The sequence below is a fragment of the Dipodomys spectabilis genome, unplaced genomic scaffold (assembly GCF_019054845.1).
Source record: "Dipodomys spectabilis isolate Male_0828 unplaced genomic scaffold, ASM1905484v1 ptg000125l, whole genome shotgun sequence".
Lineage (NCBI taxonomy): Eukaryota > Metazoa > Chordata > Mammalia > Rodentia > Heteromyidae > Dipodomys > Dipodomys spectabilis.
This window is the reverse complement of record NW_024870802.1, coordinates 14,757,463-14,777,617: the sequence shown is the minus strand read 5'-3', so window position 1 is coordinate 14,777,617 and position 20,155 is coordinate 14,757,463. Positions and strand designations below refer to the sequence as shown.

Below are 20,155 nucleotides of genomic sequence, written 5' to 3'. Positions count from 1 at the left end.
AATTCCTTCTCTTCTTTTGTAAGTTACTGTGGGTATGTTGATAGAGTAGTTCTTGTAAATTACCTTCATACTTGCTTATTTGTAGGATTTTTTTTGTTTGTTTGTTTTTTTGGTAACCTGGGCTTGAACTCAGGCCTTGTATGCTTAGCTTGCTTACTTGACTATGCTCTACCACTTGGGCCGCCTCTAGCCTCAATTTTTGCTGGTTATTTTGGGGATGGAGTCTCTCAAACTTTCTACACAGGCTGGCTTTAAACCTTGATATTCTGTGTCTCAGCCTCCTTAGTAGGTAATGCTAAACACTAGCTTACTAGCTAGCTGGTGAGCCACTGACACCTAGCCATAATTTCACTTAAGTGAATCAAGAACTTTAACATATTCTCATCCTACACCTTATGAGTATACTTTACTAATGGGGCTAAACTATTTTCTACTGTTTATAATAACTATTTTGTCCACAAATTATACTAGCATTTTGTTTATGTCAGTGAATACATTTCCTTAGTCTTCCAAAGGTAATTTTATGGACACAGTTCTTCACATTCATATTTCATTCATTTTAATTTTATTTAAATTATGTCATGAAAATATCAGGCATAATTGGTATAAGTGACCTTTACAACAATTGCAGAACTCTTGATATGTATATAGTTGGCACAGTTATAGAAGGTAAAATTTAGAAGTATACCTTTTATTTCTAGTTTTAAGAAAAAATAATCTGCAGGAATAAAGAAAAGTATTAAGAAAAGGAATAGAAAAGTATTCATGGTCTAGAAGAAAGTCGGTGTCAAGAAGGATTAATTGTATTAAATGTTACAATCCTGATGTAAAAAAAATCAACTATTATTATTAAATGATAAATTATTTATAGCCTTAGTGCTAGTGTTGTAGGTAAGTCCTACCATACCCCACTATATATGAATTTGTTAGGTGCTACCTCAAAATAGAGTGCCTAACTCTTTTTTTTTTTTTGGTTTTTTTTTTGGTCGGTCGTGGGGCTTGAACTCTGGGCTTGGGTGCTGCCCCTCAGCTCTTCAGCTCAAGGCGAGTGCTCTACCACTTGAGCCACAGCACCACTTCTGGTTTTCTGGTGGTTTATTGGAGATAAGAGTCTCACAGTCTTTCCTGCCCGGGCTGGCTTTGAACCACGATCCTCAGATCTCAGCCTCCTGAGTAGCTAGGATTACAGGCGTGAGCCACTGGCGCCCGGCTTGAGTACCTAACTCTTAAACAGCCAAGTAGCAAATTTTTTTAGGCAACTTGCTGTGTCTCACAAAAGCAGCCATAGATAATATGTAAATAATTGTAAAATAAAGCTTTATTTATAAAAATATGTAGCAGTTATATACTTGTTTAGATAATATTTAAACCAATAATTTTAAAATGAAGCTTTATTTATAAAAGTGTCTTGTCTTTATATAAAGTGATAGAATGGATTAAACTATGTAGCACTTACATATTTATTTAATCAGTTAAACTTGATTTGAGGAGAGCAGCCATGCTGTACCTGAGTGAAATAAGAAAGAGTGAATAGATCCTAGAGGAGAGTTAATCTCTGCCATAAATCTTACTCTAAATATGTAGTATAGGTCAGTTATTTGATTACAATTATGTTCAGACCCAATATTAAGCTTTGACCAGTTCATAACAGATCTTTAAAAGCAGTCACAACTACCTTAGATTTTCATTAATAATCAGAATTCTTAAACCATGATTTTGTTGATGTCTAGAATTTCCTCTATAATAGTTAATTCTTATGAATTATTTGCTTTGTTTCTCCCCAACCTTAACAAGCCACAAGACAATTTTTCTATAAAAGCCAACCTTATTCCTAAAAGATAATTTAAAAGTATTATGAAATCCCAAAGTCTAAAAGTCTCTTCAGAATCCTTCCAGGTCTTTTCCCATCTATGTTATAAACTATATTATAGCAGAGACTTTTACTGTTAAAATCTTTTGGTCTTCAATCTGTGGTCACTTTATATCATGGTCAAGCTCATCTTATATTCAGGAAAATCTCTGATTAACCTCCAAAACTTATTATTCCATACAGGGAATATTTTTGATTCATTGTTAAAGTGGGAAGATATTAGCATTGTTTTTCCTTATAGTAATTATAATTTTTAAGGGTCATGATATAAAAGCTATAATATCTATGAATCAGAAAAATCAGATTTTTGTTTTATCACTATATTCATCAATATTAATAATTTTCCTGATGAACATTGCAGTTAAAAATAATGAGTACCATTCATTTATAAGATGCCTACTGAGTACTCAACACCATGTTCTTGACCTTGTAATAGATGTTTTTACTGCCTACCATTTTTGCAACAATTCTGAGAAAGGTGCCCATTTTTATAGATAGCAAACTTAATCTCAAGAATGACTTAACCTGCTCAGTGTCTGAAGATGGGAGAACCTTGGATCCATTTACATCTGGCCTTCTAACCCATGTTCTTTTCTAATGAATAATTGAGTCCATGAACAGTTTTGTAATACCTAATACCTAATATCTCTTGTAGTGATTGTTTCAAAAAAAAGATAGTGCCTAGTACTAAGTGATCATTCTTTTGATTCCTTCCAATCTGGTATGTTAATTTCTCTTATTGTGACCACTTTTATTTTGAAGTTTTCTGACTTTGCCACAGTTTTTCCTATTATCTCTCTTACCTCCCTTCTACAAAAATAAGAAGGACTAAGAAAACCTCTATGTTTATAGTTGTTGCTATCATTACTTGAGTTAAGAAAAAAAAAAAGAATTCGAATGACATTTTGCATTGTAATTCCCTTTCTCTGTCTCTCTCTCAAGGACATGCTTTATATTTGCACTAAGTCCAAGTGACCTTGCCTGATTCCTCCTCCTATATTCTTTTATCCCTTCTCTGCTACCTCTTTTCATCTCTTCTCATTTTCTGACTGTAAGAACATCTTTTATAAATAGAACATTAAATACTTTACCTTCCCAAGAGACTTGTGAGGATTAATTAGTTGATGTCTATAAAATGTTTGGAAACATAAAATGCTCCCAGGTAATCTTTATGACAGTATTATTGCTTTTAAATTTCAGTGGCTTCTTCTGTCCTTCAAGCTGTTTTTGTATCATTATTCCCATTCCACCTCTGCACTCATTGAGTGCTTCTTCTGTCTTAATGTGCTTCTTCTGTCTTATGAAATGCTTTAGAAGTGTCTATTTAGAAGATGTTTTATTAAAGTAAGTTTTATTTTAAGAAATTGTTTTCTTTTTTACAGAAAGAAAGGATTTGATATTAAATGGGTAGATGATACACATGCTCTAGGAGTATTCTCCAGTCCGATTACAGGTATTCATTCAGTGAATTTTAGTATTCCATTCTTATCATTTGTTTCTCCTCTTGCTTGTTTTTATTTTTCTTCTATTCTAGTCAGTGTCATTTTATTCAACTAATACATGACACAGAATAGATACTTGTTTTTGAAATATGCTACTTTGGTTATGCATGTGTTTCCTTTTTCCCTTTTCACTTTGTTCCAGTGATATTTGGAGAGATACTTTCCTCCTTCCAACATAATTTGTGGTGTTAATGTGATAACAGCCTTATAGTGCAAAAACACTAACAGGTCTCAAGAAGATAGTAGAACTAAATCATACAGTTGTTATTTTTCCCTCTCAGACAAATGAATTTGAAGTGACCTACCAGTGAGAAATTGCAGAACATATGCTGAATATTTGGTTGGACCCTGTGAACATATCCATATATACATACACATATAATTGGGCTTATAATAGATCTGATGCAGAGGTATTCACAGAAATTAGAGACATTAAAATAGTTTCTGTCTGAACAATATAGAATACAGGTGTACAAACTTATTTTGTAAAAAGCCAAAAGTAGTTTTAGATGTAGTGGAGCAAAAGGTCTGTCACTCTTTAAGTCTGCTGTGGTAGAACACAGTCTACAAACAAATGGATATGACTCTGGTTTATTAAATACTTATTTACTTATTTTTAGTGCTGGTCCTAGGGCTTGAACTCAGGGCCTGGGTGTTCTCCCTGAGCTTTTGTGCTTAAGGCCACCAGTCTTTTGAGCCATAGTGCCACTTCTGGCTTTTGTGGTTAATTGGAAATAAGAGTCTCACAGACATTTCTTCTCTGTCTAGCTCAATCTCCTGAGTAGCTAGGATTATAGATATAAACCACCAGCACCCAGCTATTAAGTTTTCTTTATGAAAACAAGTGGTTGGCTGGATTTGGTATTAAAGCCATAGTTTATTGATCCTTGATCAAAAATAATCACTACCAATTTGTTCTTTACAGATTTTTTATATCTTATGATAATTTTTTTTCTTGTTATAAAAGAATAACATCTAGAAATAGTTTCTAAGAACTAGCCCTAAATTTTCTTATGATGTCTTCCACTTCCTTATATTTATTCATCCTTGCAGCTCGTGATGCTCTGGGTATTAAACATACCATGGTGAAGATCCGGCCCTTGTCACAAGCTACAAGAGCAGCCAAGGCCAAAGCTAGAGCTTATGCAGGTGAGCCTGTCATCTCTGCAGTTCTCTCATTGATGATATTATTGTTCTTTCCAGTACTTGTATCCTACCCAGGATTCTAAAGACTTACTTTTCCTATTAGGGAAAGTATGGATTTTGTTTATTTTTATTTTTTTATAGAATTGAACCCAGAATCTCAAGCATGCTAGACAAGCATTCTATACTCATTTTTTTAAATATATAGAACCGTAAATTTTATGTATCCATTTTTTTTTTATTCTCTGGTAGTCTTTTAAGCTGGTAGTCTTTTCCATTGTCAGTGACCTGTTCTTTGGCATTACATGTTTTCGACAGCAGCAAATGTATGGTAAAATTTACTGTTTTGTTAAGAAAAACAGATCTATTACCTGAATTACAAACTCTAATCATTCTTTGAGCCACACTCCCAGTCCTTTTTATGAAACAGGGTCTCTGTAATTTTGCCTGGGCTATTTTCAAACTTTATCTTTCTGCCTATGCTTCCTAAGTAGCTGGGATTACAGATGTATGCTACCATACCCAACAAAGAAGTATTCATTTAAGGACAGAAAGGGAAAAAAGATCATGTTGGAAATACTCCATATGAGTATCCACTTGAAGAGCAGGCAATACTAACTGCAAATACTATATATAGTAGCTAGTTTGCGATATTGCTACCTAGTATACCTGTTTTTGCTATTTTAATAGTCACTGAAGGAAAGTGTGTTAATGCAGATAATGAAGTCAGGATTGTTTGTGCTTTGCCATGTTAATCTCCTCTGATCATCATCTATAAGGCTTGTATTAATTACTGCTGAAGCAGCCCTTGTTAGTCAATTTTGCATGTTAATTACTGAGTTAAATCATTTGGAGCTGGAGTGCTTTCACTTCTTTCCTCCCTATTCCTCCCTCCTCTTCTCCCATTCAGAGTTCCTCCAGCCAGCAAAAGAGCGACCTGAGACTTCAGCAGCCCTAGCCAGAAGGTTGGTCATCAGTGCCCTTGGGGTTCGAAGCAAGCAGAGCAAAACAGAACGAGAAGCAGAGCTTAAGAAACTGCAAGAAGCCCGAGGTGAGTTGACTCAGTGATCTTCTCTAGTGCCCCTAGAGTTCACCATAAGCCTTGCATTTAAGTAATGAAAAATGAATGAAGCCCATTACATTTTGTCATTTCCATTTTCTAGAAGCCTTTCAAGTATATAGAAAGTATTTTCAAGCTTTATTTTCAGAAGGAAGACTTTTCAAGATTTGTCTCCTGTTCCACATACAGAGGCATTCTAGTCCATGCTCTGATTATCTACAAGTAGGTTTGACCTCAGCTCATTCTTGGAATTTTCTAGTTTTTGCTCCAAGCTCTGAGAACAATTACCTGTGAAGACATAATTGTCTTCTAGACAGAAAACCTTACTTGCTGTGGTTTTACTGGGTCATGATTGCCATGATATTGCCATGATGTTATCAAATGGTTTAGATCTTGGGTAGAAGACAAATTAAGGGAAAGCTTGCAATTGACATTGGTGATGGTAACTGTAAAGGGGTTTTTTGTCTTTTTACAGACAGTACTGAGTAGCTCAATTAGAATACATCTAGATCCCCCTGTCTTTTAATTATTTTCTAGTCCCTAAGAGTTTGTGAAAATATCTCCAGATTCACAAGCAAGGATTTTCTCTCCTTGGAGTTGGGGTTAAAATAGGTCTCCTCTTTATAAGCTGTTGAATTGTAGGTAAAGACTTGGAACTCAGGCTTGACACTTAAGTGCTTTTTATCAACCTTTAGGCTTTAGACAGTCTTATTGCCTTAGCCCCAAGATCTGTGAAATCTGTGGAGGCAATTTATTCTGAAAATTCCACTTGCCGAGAAGTAACTTCATTTTTCCATTAAACCAATTGAAGTTTCACACTGCTTGTTTATTGCCAGTCTAACAAGGCCATTAATACTTCCTGTCCACTCTGCTTTGGTGATAGCAGGCAGCTTTCGGACTCTCGGCTGCACTGGCTAGATAACCAGTGACAGAGTGTGTCATGGCAGGTGCTAGAGTTTAGAGTGGAACCCAACTAATTTTTGAAACCTTAATGATTATATTGAGGCAGTTTTTATTTTTTTGGGTGCATTATTTAATCAAAACATCTCATAAACTACAGAAACAGGAGCAGATTCCTCTGGTCTCAGTGTGGTAATGAAAGAACTAGATTTTTTAAAATGTTCAGTATCCCTAACCTCTTACTGGTTACATCTGGAGAAAATAATTCTATGTGACAACTACAGTTATCCCAAAAGATGAGCTGAAAGTGGCTCAGTGGTAGAGTGTTTGCCTAGCATATGAAAAGCCCTGGGTTTTACCCCCTGTACTATGAAAGAAAGGACGAAAGAGGGAGGGATAGAAAAGAAAAGAAAGATGAGTAGAGAGCAGTAGTAGCAATATCTAAAGGAGATATCTCCCTCTGCAATCATGAATATCATCTAATTATTCCCCTCTAGCTGTCTATAGACACATTAGCATGCAGCTCTACTTGGAAGTATTTGTTTTAAATAAATGCCTGGCTATACAAAGGACAATTTAATGATGAGATTAAAAATGAGACTATTGTACCCTATTACTTTTTAGAAAAAGGACTTACTTTATTTATCTACCCTTTTGGGGATAAGAGTATAGCTATGTTGCAGGTTATGCTCAAACTTACAAACCTCCTGCCTCAACCTTCTAGGTAGCTGGGACTCAAGGATACCTTTATTTGTAAATAGAGAGATCCACTGTGATAGGTTCTTTCTATCTCTTGATGCATAAATTACAGAAGATCCTTGTTTGTTTCACCTTAGAGATCTATTCATATTTGAGAAAATGAAGAAAATAGAAAAGTTCATGGCTTCTCTCTTTCTGGCACCTTTCAATATGAGCAGATACTCATATAGTTGTCTACATAGAATCTATATTTCTTACCTAATTTTTTTCCTGTGGAAACTCAAAAAACTTTTTAGGTATTGAAAGAACAGAACAAATATTTTTGTTCCCAGTGGGATTAGTACAGCATAGTTGATAACATTATAGACGCTAAAATCAGACTACCTGAGTCATTTTAGCTTTTCCATTTACTGGCTAGGTGACCTTAGGCAATAATTATTTGTTCTCCAGAGACTCCTGTTGCCTCGCCCATAAAAATGGGAAGCAGAAAAGATAATTTATGAAAGATATTTAGTCATCCTCAAAAATCATAGGAACTTTTGCTTCTTTTTCAATCAGGCAAATGTTAGTAGCTAATATTTAAGTATATGATATTAGTAGCTATATTTGTAATAATAGCAAAATTATTCATAGTAGCAGTATGTTAAATTGTGACTCCAAGACATACTTGAGTGCATACATTTTTATTCTTCTTTCTATTTTAAAGTTTTTGTAATACTGTCAACTCCACTTGGTGTTCCCTGCTTACCTACCCTGTGCCAAATACTGTCTTGCCTATTTATGAGACTTAGAAGACGAGGTTTTGTTCTGTTTGACTTGAGTTAGGAACAAAATATGAACTATATTTACATATTTTAAGCAATTGTTTTCTCTTTCTCCATCTCTGTCTTCCTCTCCCTTACTTTCTCTTTCTCTGTGGTGCTGGTGCCATGTTGTTGCTTTTGCTAGTTAAACACTCTATTGCTGAATTACCATTTCAGCCTCTACTCCTATTTCATTTCTGAAGATTTTAAGACTAAAAGGCATAGAAAAGGTTTTGTTATAAAAAGGTCTGAAAGGAAATTCCAGGCATTGTAACATGTTGTGATAGTATTATGTCATGATAACTGTGATGGATGATATTATCTGCAGTTTAGAGTTGGCCTCAAGAAGCTAAGTAACTGGCCAAGGAAAATGTGAGGAAGGATTTGATTGTAGGTCTTTCTAATTAAAACTTATGTTTCCTCTACAATAGTATAATCTCTCTTGAAGGACTTTTGGGGCAGGTAAAAAAAATTTTCCCCTGAGAGGAAAACTTTGTAAAGATGGACAAATGAACAGGTGCTGGTAGCCCACACATATTTCTGTCTACTCAGGAAGTTGAAGTCTGATAATCAAGATTTGCATGCAGCCAAACCAGGCATACAAATCTGAGAGACTCTTATCTCCAACTAACCAGCAAAAAGCCAGAACTTGAGAGGTCAAGTGGTAGACTGCCAGCTTTGAGTGACAAAAGCCAAGCTAGAACCCAGGGCTCTGAGTTCAAACTCTAGTACCAGTACCAGGAAAACAAAAAAGTATATTTTAAGTTTCTAGAGAATAAAATGTGAGAGGCTTCTTTATGTGTATCAGTGGTTAGCAGCTTTCACTGTGGGAAAAAAACTGTCTATGATAATCCAAATTCCTTTAGACACAAGTGGATCAAAAAAAATTTGGGTGATGCACATAATGGAATTTTATTCATCAGGAAGAATAATATTTTGTCATTTACATAATGAATGATAAATGATGAATCTGGAAAAAGTCAAAGTGAGTAAAATAAGTCAAACTCAGACAAAAGATACATGTTTTCTCTAATGTGGAAGTTAAACCTAAAATAGAATCATATATGAAAATGTATACAAGGTGTATGCATCTATATATACATGAGCAAACTGATTAAAGTATGGTATATGCAGGGGTGGATTTCCCTTTGAATAATTAACAGATAGTGTAACAAAGTGAATACCAGGATACCGAAACATGACTTGACTGAGAGCAGGTGGACCAACGAATGGTGACAGAATTGGTGGGCAGATACAGTTAGCTTACTGAAATATATGTGTGGAAATGGAAGTAGGCAACTTGGGAGACTGGTGGGGATGTGGCATATGTGAGGGGGCCGAGAATGATGGAAGAGATGTGAAATTGAAACTCCGTTACACAACTATTTGAAAATAATAAAAATTTAAAAATCCTCCCATGGTCCACAGGGTAGTTTGAACCAGTTTCCTCTTTCTTTTTTCATAATAGAATTACAAAACATCTGGGCACATTCTTTTCTAACAACTTTTTTTTTGGGGTGGGGGGGTGGAGGGTCCAGTCGTGGGGCCTGAACTCTGGGCCTGGGCACTGTCCCTCAGCTCTTCAGCTCAAGGCTAGCGCTCTACCTCTTGAGCCACAGCGCCACTTCTGGCTTTTTTCTTTTTGCTTATGTGGTGCTGAGGAATCGAACCCAGGGCCTCATGCATGCGAGGCAAGCGCTCTACCACTGAGCCACCTTCCCAGCCCCTCTAACAACTTTTAACTATAAAGATCAAGGGCAGATTGTTTAGGAATAATGGAATGCAGGCTGAACTAGAAATTTGGCTATTAATTAGCTATGTGGCTCTGGCCAAGTCCATTATACCTCTTTCTGCTAAACAAAGTGAAAGTAATGCTTATCCTACCTAACCAAGGAGAATTTCAGCACAATATAATCTCACTTATCTATGTAAGAATGTTTTAAAAGGTGCTATATAGCCAGGTGCTGGTGATGCATGCCTGTAATCCTAGCTACTTAGGAGGCTGAGCTCTGAAGATTGTGGTTTGAAGCCAGCCTGGGCAAAAATGTCTGTGAGTCATATAATTAGCCACCAAAAAACCAGAAAGTGGTGCTGTGGCTTAAAGTGATAGAGCACTAACCTTAAGCAAAATAACTTAGGGACGGTGTCCAGGCACTGATAATTAAAAAAAAGGTGTGTAGCTAATGCGAATTTCTGTATTATAATGTTAGCCAGTAATGACAAATAATTATTATATATTGCTGCTCTTTCTTCATTATACATGGCAGATATTTCTAATCAGTCATGACTTACCCCATGTTCATAACTGAATGTATGAATGATACTGGCTTCTTTAGAGTTTTTTTTCATGAATGTTTTGATTTTACTTCTGAACTCTATTCAAGTCCTCCATTTTTTTCATTTTAGAACCCATAGTGGACCACTATATTTGAAACATTCCTTATTAATGAACTTGTAATTTGTTATTTTAAGTTTTAAATACTTTTTCTTTCTGCCAGTATCTTTCCATCCTATCTGGGTTTTCCTACCCTTTTAGTGAAAGATAATTTTTTATAAAGAGATTGGGGAATTTAAGTTACTCTTGGAGGAATTGAGGAAAAGGAAATTCCTAAATCATTTTCAGCAAGTCACTTGTACATATCAAGAGGAAGTTTACTTAGTACATAGGCCTTAAACATTAGTTCTGCAGAGTATATAACAGATCAGAGATATACTAAGTAGAAAATAAAAGCATCTATCACCTGGAGTGCCACATTTTAAAAAACTGAACTCAAGAATACATATAAATATATACATATACATATACTTCCCATGTTCCATTTTTCCAAACATTTGCTTCCTACTTAAAATTAGAGATAGATATTATTGCCTCTCAGAATAAGCTACCCTATAATTTTACTTCAAAATTTGTTTCCTTTTACTCTTGGGAGGAAGTGATTAATTAGCTGGCTCTGAAAGGCCATCTTTTGGTTCATAGGCCTAAAAGAGTAAGTAAACAATTTGATCATCTAGTTTGATTAATTAAGCCACTGAAACCATAAAATCATCTGTCAACTTAGTCAACTATAATAAGATAAATTTCACTACAGCTGATTCCTCCTGGAAACTTTTTTAGGAGTTCTCTTATTCTGCAATGCTACATTACTGCCTCATAATCTAGGCCTTCAGATAATTTTTTGGTCTTCCTTGTTACTGGAGTTCCCTTCATTTCTAACCATATACTTCTAGTGTGATTTCCCCCCGCCCCCCATAAAGTATTTACCTGTTTTTTGGTGTCAGTTGTTTTTGTTTTCTTGAGACAAGGTCTTGAAATACAGCCTCAGCTGGACTGAAACTCACTATCCTTTTACCTCAGCCTCCAAGTGCTAAGAGATTAGACATGTGCTTGTTGCTCTTTAATAAACTCCTAAATCAGAGATAAAAAATATCAATCATAAAACTAACTGACCAGTTTGCCAAGTATTGCTAAAATAAATAACATATATTTCCTTGAAATAATCATTCTCTCTGGAGTTAAATACCTCCTGATGAGATCTAAATTATATTTTCCCAGTATTATATTAATGATTACACTCTGAAATGTTGCTAAAATTAAGGGTTACTTATGCTATGTCTTGATCTACCAGGTCTGTCATGCCATAAAAGAAAGCAATTAAATTAGTTTAACTAGGCTTGTTCTTCACAAAGTGTGTTATTACTCTATAGATGACTACAAGTGGATTTGTGATCATTTTTCTTAGATGTGGAAGTAAAACTTGAAAGTCCATCATTTGCAGCCCTTTTTCTTTATTCACTTTTTTAATATGACAATAAATTGGCTCCTTTCCATTCCCTCAGTGATTTCAGATCAACTCACATAATGTAGTCATTTCTGTCTACTTGTTTATAGTGGAGAGTGAAAGTCTTATGGAAAGTTTTTGCAAATGTTATCTCATGCTAATCCTCTATTTTACTTTAGTTCCTTGTCCTTCCTTATGGCTTTCTATTTAATCCATTTCCCTTTTTTATTATTAAAGTTATAGAAATTATTTTTCATATAATCCACCAGATACTATTGGCTTTCTTTTCTCCTTATTAAAGATACTTTAGATATTTCAGATTATATTTTCATATATGCAGGTAGTGGAAAGTTTACTGGTTAAAATTAAAGACCTTGATTCCAGCTTCAGTTTTCACTGATTATGTAATTTTAGAGAACTCACTTAAGTTTCCTAAGTTTCTGTTACTTGTCTTAAAATTGATGAAGTAGACAGGCACTAGTGGTTCACACCTGGTATCCTAGCTACTCAGGAGCTGAGATTTGAGAATTGTGGTTCAAAACTAGCCTGGGCAGAAAAGACTCTTATCTCCAATTAACCACAAAAATCTGGAAGTAGAACTGTGACTCAAGTGGTAGAGAGCTAGTCTTGAGCACAAAAGCTCAAGGACTACGCTTAAGCCCAGAGTTCAAGGCTAGCGCACACATACACAAAAGCTTGAGAGCTCTTAGCTCCTTGAAGTCTCATTCTACCCTGTATTTCTCTATGCTGTTCTATATTTCTTAAATTTTTTCTATTTATATGTTGACTTGTTTTTCCATGTATATGTTGACTTGTTTTCCCATTATTCTTAGTTTTGTCTTGGTTTGCCAACAGAATTTCTTCTTACTTTTATTTACATTATGATTGGCAATATAGAGCTTTTAGTTTTAGTAGAAAGCATCAGTACAAGCTATCAGATTTGTGAACTTTTACAACTTTAGAAAGATAATACAGTATCTGTAATGTATATTTCATAACACCAAAATCAAATACTTTAACATTAATATATCTGCAGCAAAGTGTGTGACTGACTATATTAAATGAGATATGTAAAGACTGAAACATCTTGTATTCTTTTGGATTAGATTTACCATTATCAATGAGTTTGGGCCCAGTCTTTAAAATAAAAACAAAAACTTTACTTTCAGAAATGTTTGGATTTTAGAATTGTGGATTGTGGGACAGTCATAGTTTCACACTATGGATAGCTTTTTTTTATAACTGTCCATATTGTCTTTTTATTTGTTTATTATTAAAATTTTTGAGTTCTAATAATTCATTCTTTTTGTTTTTCTTCCTTTCCTTGGAATTCAGAACCAGTTTTTGATGGATATTCTTCAAAGGTGCCTTGCAGTTAGCTCTCCTCTTAACTTACCCATGGTTTTAAGCATCAAAACTACACTGCCTACCTAAGAAATACTGGCATCCTTTGGACAAATTAGTTATACTTGACTCTTCTGGAGAATCCCAGCCCAGTCTAAATCTTCCTTACATATGAGTCCCCCATTTCTTGCCATTTGTAACTGCTGCTATATTCAGATAATGCCACAAGATGGTGCCCAAATAGCAGGGAATTTCTGTTGCTCACATTTCCAAGTGCCAGTCAGTTTCCCTTAAAGTACAGTCAAATATAGTTGAGGAATTTTGTTAGGGATTCTGCTAATTTGGAAAGGTATGTTGAAATAGCAAGCGTCACTCTAAACTCACCTTGATTTCTGTAATACACCTATCTCATAACCTGCAAAGCCTTTTTATAGACATTATCAATCTGGAATAATAGTCCTTGAAAAGAAGCATTTAGGCTTATCACCTGCATTTTATGGTGTCAAGATAAATGACTAGCCATAAAATTAGAACTAGTATTATGGCATCTAACAGTACTTGGGCCACCCAACCATGTTTGTTATTTACATGATCTTGCTATGTTACCCAGGCTGGTCTGAACCTCTTAGGCCTAAGTGATCCTTCTGCCTTAGCCTTTTGGAACTACAAGCATACAGAAAACCAAGTTTCTGCTGGGCACTGGTGGCTCATGGCTGCAATCCTGGCTATTCAGGAGGCTGAGATCTAAAGATTCCAGCCTGGGCAGGAATGTCCATGGGACTCTTACCTCCAATTAACAACCAGAAAACTGGAAGTGGAGCTGTGGCTCAAGTGCTAGCCGTGAGCAGAAAAACTCAGGGACAGCGCCCAGGCCCTGAGTTCAAGCCCCATAACTGACAAGAAAAAGAGAGAGAGAGAGAAAAACAAATTTCTAGATTAAAATTAGAGGTTGATTATCTAGATTTGTACATTTTTTGTTTTTAAAAAGTTATTTCTTTTTTTTACCAATTATATATGGTAATTTTTCCATATTGGAATTGTGTATTTTTGAAGATTTTTGATTCCTAGAAATGCTCTGCAAAAATTTGGTTTGCCTCTGAAATATTTATTCAAGAAGTTTGTAGTAGGGAAATAATGAGGGGAGCCCAATGGCTGCTATTTCAATTTAAACAACACGGTGGAAGGGGAATATTAAAACATATTCTTAATCCTTACTGAAACATTCATACACAGCAGTGCACTAAGAATAATGTGAAGTTATTCTGAAGTATTGGTCAGAAAAGTAGAAGTAAAATAAATACTAGCAAGACTCAAAAAATCTGTCTTGCTAGATTCTGACTGTGTGTGTGTACGCATGTGTGTATGCATGCTTGTATGCACATATGCATGTGACAGTCCTGGGGTTTAAACTCATGGCTTGGAAACTGTTCCTGACCTTTCTCATTCAAAGCTAGTGCTCTACTGCTTAAGCTACAGCTCCACTTCTGGTTTTTTGGTAGTTAATTGGAGATGAGTCTCGTGGGCTTTTCTACCCCAGGCTGGCTTTGAACCATAATTCTCAGGTCTGTCTCTCAAGTAGCTGGGATCACAAGCGTGAGCCACCAGCACCAGGCTCTATCTTTACAGAGGTACTGAGGTTTGAACTTAGGGCTTTGCACTTGCTAGGCACATGCTCTACTGCTTGAGTCTTATCGCTGTCCCTTTCACTTCGGTTATTTCTGAGATAGGTCTTGCTTTTGCCTGGGCCTGCATGAACTGTGATCCTCCTATTTACCCTTCCCTTGTAGCTGGGATGATAGGTATATTCCACCACAGACAGCTTTTTCTGTTGAGATGTGTTCTCATAAACTTTTTTGCTTGGGCTCACCTGGAATTGTGATTCTACTCTCCCCCACCCCTATCTCAACCTCCTGTATAGCTGGGATGAAAAGTGTGTGCCTTGCATGTTTCATGTACTTTTTATTTCTATTAGCCCTTTTTTACTACATAAGAGACATGGTGGGTAGAGTTGGTAGAGTGTATGCTTAGCATGTTCAGTGCCCCAAGTTGGATCCTCAGTACTGATACTGTACACACACACACACACACACACACACACACACACACACACACACACACACACACACACACACACACACACACACACACACACACACACGGAAACAAAAATGATTTAGTAGTGTGTATTTCTAGCTAAAAAACAACAAAACACATGGACAACGAAAAGAATTAACCCTTAGGATCAGGGTCTACCTGTCTTATGATTAAAGTATTTTGCAGTTTGGATTCTAGTCTTATGAAGTATACAATCATGTTTAACACTATGCTTTATTTACAGAGAGAAAGCGGTTGGAAGCCAAACAACGGGAAGACATCTGGGAAGGAAGAGACCTGTCTGCAGTTTGAACATTGCTTAATGAAAAGGATAAATTCCCATGCATTAGAAAATGTTTCATAGTCTTCAAATGAGAGGATCATTCTAGAGCTGTGTACATGCTGAGGTACATGTTAAAGAAAAAGTGGTCAAGACAAAGACTGACAGGGCTAAGAGAGAAGGTAAAATCCTGTGCTCACTCCTAGTTGCAGTTCTTTGCGACTTTTCCTACCATGGTAGATACAGAAGGGAACTATCAAAACATGGAAGATGTGCCATCCAAGAATCCTTTGGAAAGGGTCGTGTACGCATCGTGTTTGTACAGTTCATACTTCCCAAGAGGTCTAAAGCAAAAGAAGAGCGCAACAGAGGATTCAAACCTGTAGTGATGGGAGATTGAGGCCTTGTAAAGGCAGAATGTTCCTTAGTACCTCACAAAGCCAAGTATAGTAATACTGGGGCAAGTAGGGGGAGCAGTTACAACAACAAGAAGAATGACTGGTGTACTTGGCATACACAGACTTACTCTGCCAGTTCCAGCACTCCAATGATGGTGAACAGCAGCAGCTATGGGTATTTGGACTCCTGAGTTCATACTGATCTCAGTGCCTGGGGCTGCTCCAGCTGCACTTAAGCCAGGGGTCTGCCAGCTTTCTTCTCATAGGAAGCCAGTCTGACGAGCTGTGTGCCAGTTCCAATTTAAGCAGCAATATGTTGTAAGAGGGAGACATTAAAGGCCATTTTATGACATACATCATCCTGGTATTTATCAGTTTGTCTTTCCCACAAAAAATAAAACAGGAGACCACCTCTCCTTTTTATGCCTATAGTGCCATGCATGGTTTAAATTGATCTGTTGCTTTTCTTGAACCCCAGTGAGTGGAATGCTGACCATTTCTCTGCCCCTGACTTATCTTTGGGTTGATAAGTTGCAGCTCCTCTGACCTTGACCTCCTTGTGCACCCCAACTTCCTGTCCTCCCCCTTTTCTGTCAAATTTGACATCCTGCAGGAAACATCTGGCACACAGCATGTTCTTGGTATGATCTTTTCAGCTTGTGCCAGAGGCACCTGGCAAGCAGCACCAGGCCATCCATTATAGTGAGAAGCAGCCAGGATGAAATAAATACCTCTAGGCAGTGAGAGATTCTCCAAAGGACACAGGCAGGACAGAGCCACCAACTCAGGCTCTGTCTACCTCATACCTGCTTTTTCAATGTGTTTAGAAAGTAGTTCTGCACTGAAGAAGTGCTAGGCCATTAAAGAACAGAAGTAACTGTATCTCTTTGGGCTTTAGACTAAGCCAAAGCCTCTTCATTTTATGGTTTAGTACTCATAACAATGATCGATTCTTTGCATGTTCTAATTCTTGGAAAAAGCTATAGAACATGGTGGAGTGGGACTCTCTTCAAATATACCTTAAATGGCCTTGGGTCTTAGGCCTGGGCTAAACTGTTCCTGTTACAGTTCCAGTCCCCGCACATCAGCATTGTGTGTCTTTTTTTTTTTTTTTTTTTATAGTTGGTAAGATTTTATTGAGCCTTTTAGATTACATGAGGTAAAAGGAAAAAGTACTCCTTAACCAATATTTTACACAGCTATACCAAAATATTTTAGATTTCTGGGACTTATACGGGACTGCATTTCTCAAAAATTGGTATCAAGTATAAACATGGGTTAACTCCTTGGATTTTCCAGTTGACTATTCCAACACAAGTTTCAAGGCCAAGTTTTATCACTGCTGATCTCTTCAGATCTGAAGAACTATTTTAATCGATGTCCACTAATTCCACTTCAAAAATAAGTTTTGCATTTGGTGGAATTTTGGCATCAGGCTGTCCTTTCTTCCCATAAGCCCATTCTGGTTCAATCTCCAGTCGAGCCTTTTCTCCTTTACTCATAGTCAAAAGTGCTTCATCCCATCCTCTGATAACTTTACCTACTCCAACCTTAAAACTTAAAGGCTTGGCACTTTTCTTCTTCTTTGAACTTGTTTGAATATTAGTATCAAAAACAGTTCCATCCTGTAGTGTTCCTGTATACCAGCAGTGAACAACATCTCCCTTTTTGGGAAAGTTTGTTTTATCCCCCTTTTTTAAAATAGATTTTGTATATTTTGGTGGACCCTCATCCAGAGTCTCTTCAGACTTGGTTTCTTTGGGTTTATCTTCATTAAGCTTCACATTTTTTACTTGCTCAGATACTTTACTTATACTTTCAGTACCTTTGAAACGCTTACTTTCAAAGAGATGGTTATAGGCTGTAACCAAATGGTCCTTATTAGCCGTCTTGGCTACGTTTTTAATGTTTCCTAATAATTTATGCTCTGCCAGAAACGAATCTGAACCGTTATCCTGCAGAAACTTGATAATGTCCTTCTTGGGCAGCTGCTCACTGCGTAGCTGCTCCACGGTCCACGCCCGCTGTGGCACGGCAGCCGCCATCTTCCCCTACTGGCGCTGCTTCACTCAGCATTGTGTGTCTTAATTCCTGGCCATTGTTTATGATCAATGCTTCCATGTCAAGTTTGGAAGGGTAAACAAGTCATTCTCTTGACCTTCTGACACTCTTTCTGACTTTGGCTTATAGCTGTCGGACTTCATTTCTCTTGTCTTTGTGGAACAAATACCTCTAAGATAATATAGGTCTATTGGAATAGTGTAGCTTCTTTGAATGAAAATTGAGGGAAGGGAGTTACAGCATGACTTCATACTGAATGGTATATTTCTGAGATACCTTTGCTCTGTTTTGGTTCTTCCCCTCAAGTGCTGGTTATGCATTAGGCAAGTACCCTACTATTGAACTACATCCCCCGCTGATGTTTTAATTGTCTAAACCTGAGTGACCTTGTATGTAGAAAAAAATAAGTGTTCTTATCACTTACCTCTGAGTGTGTATCCCCTTTCTGACTGTAAGTTGCTTTTCAAGGCATTGCTAATGGTAATGTGTGCTTATTATATCCAGTTTGCATTTCTTTTTGTGTGTATGTGCTGGTACTGGGGGTTGTACTCAGGGCTTCATGCTCTCACTTGGCTTTTTACTTATATCTGGTGTTTTACCACTTGAGCCACTTGGCTTTTTACTTATATCTGGTGTTTTACCACTTGAGCCAAACTTCTACTTCTGGCTTTTTGCTGGTTAATTGGCGTTAAAATTCTGTCAGACTTGTCTGCCCAGGCTGGCTTCAAATTGTGATCCTCAGATCTCAGCTTCTTGAATAGCTAAAATTATAGGCATGAGCCACTGGCACTCGGCTCCAGTTTCTTTGTAATGCTCATAATTTTAAGAAGTTATATTTGTTCTCATTTTAATATAGTGTTGTAAAAACTTGTGTTTTTTTTTTTTCAGCTGATAATCAGCCTCTCAGTTTTATAGCAGAGAAAGGATTTTTTTTTTAAAAGAAACATCTGAAAATATAGAATATTGCTGTATTTACCAAGTTTTGAGTTTATAATATTCTAGTAGTTTGAGTTGCTGTATACTGGCCAATAATGACTATTCCTTAGTCATGTCTAAACCAAGCCTTCACAAATAGGATTTGCTAGAGAACACTTATAGGCTGCTACAGGCTCAGGGAACAAACTAAGATAAGTAGATCTGTTTGTACAGTATGGCTGCTTTAAAAGAAAATGTTAGCTATTTGGGAAGACAGCTTATACACTCTGCTGTACATATATGATTCATGTGTGTCAAACATCTATACCCCAGGATTATCTCGAATTTATAATAAAAATGAGTTCTAATTTCATAGAGTGAAAGTTTGTGGGTTAGTTTCTACAGAGTAAGCTGAGATTCTTAGCACTTCAGTTTCTCTGAGGCCAAAATGTGTCGTGAAAGTCTTCTGAGGTTTTTTACTCTGTCTGGAATTTAGTGGTCAGTATTCTGTTAACATTCCTCATCTAGTTATAAGTCATGCCAGCCACCAATCTTCCCATGTCCTTCCCTTTCAACTAGGTATAACAGCACAACCCTTGTATAGCTTTTTCCAAGAATTAGAAGTAGCCACACCTATCAAATATGTGATGTGGGCAGCAAGACTGAGACTAAGGCCAGTGCTGTCGACTTGGCCTGCTTTTTCTGGCCTCTTAGAAACTAGATAGAGCAGGAAGCCGAGGGAACCTCCCTACCTGCATCTAGTCATCAGTCACCACACTTGGCCCTGCGAGCTGCACATTCTTTCACAGACCATTAGCTGAATGTGTGAGTATAATGTTGTTACTGTTTAGGAGATGTTTGCTAGATCCAACAGGAAATCAGTCCTTCCCTTGTTTACCTAAATTGCCAGGCCAAAATAGGCTCCCTTACTTTGCCTAAAGGAGATGAGGGAGTAGTGCAAAAGAAAGTGGAGGAGAGGAAGGAAGAAAGCACTTCTTTGTATTCACAGAAGGCACCCAGGACATGTTTCTGTTAACTCCCTGTGTTGGGATAGTTCTTAGTGGGGAGAAGAGTACTGTTATAAGTCTGTTCTGTCTGCTACCATTTATTTTGTTTTTGTAGCCTCTGTTATAAAAGTTTATAGTCCTTAGATCTTACCTTCTCTCTCCTGCCTTTTGCCCTCTAACCTGTGTTTCAGCCTGAGCCTGGGGAGGATAACTGGGGAGCAGAGTAGGCTAATACCAGTGTAAAGAAGCATATGGGGTAGAACTCTCATGAGTAGTCTTTATGCCCTGTACATCCTCTTT

At 36.8% G+C, this 20,155-nt stretch overlaps 2 protein-coding genes across 3 annotated transcripts in view; one reads left to right on the top strand and one right to left on the bottom strand.

Moving 5' to 3' along the window:
• R3hcc1l (R3H domain and coiled-coil containing 1 like) overlaps positions 1-16,303 on the top strand; it is a 69,842-nt gene extending 53,539 nt beyond the window's left edge. The window contains exons 4-7 of one of the 2 annotated variants that reach the window (XM_042689128.1): positions 3,253-3,323; positions 4,426-4,521; positions 5,426-5,566; positions 15,439-16,303. In XM_042689128.1, the coding sequence (XP_042545062.1) occupies positions 3,253-3,323; positions 4,426-4,521; positions 5,426-5,566; positions 15,439-15,506 (376 nt within the window). In that variant the 3' untranslated portion in view covers positions 15,507-16,303. Of the gene's footprint in view, positions 1-3,252; positions 3,324-4,425; positions 4,522-5,425; positions 5,567-15,438 lie in introns of those variants that run through there. The other variant, XM_042689129.1, reaches the window with a different exon arrangement.
• A 707-nt stretch (positions 16,304-17,010) lies between these two features.
• Positions 17,011-17,943, bottom strand: LOC122115710 (peptidyl-prolyl cis-trans isomerase FKBP3). Its single transcript, XM_042689133.1, has one exon. The coding sequence runs from the start codon at positions 17,915-17,917 to the stop codon at positions 17,243-17,245; it is 675 nt and encodes a 224-aa protein (XP_042545067.1). The 5' UTR covers positions 17,918-17,943; the 3' UTR covers positions 17,011-17,242.
• Between the last annotated feature and the right edge of the window lie 2,212 nt (positions 17,944-20,155).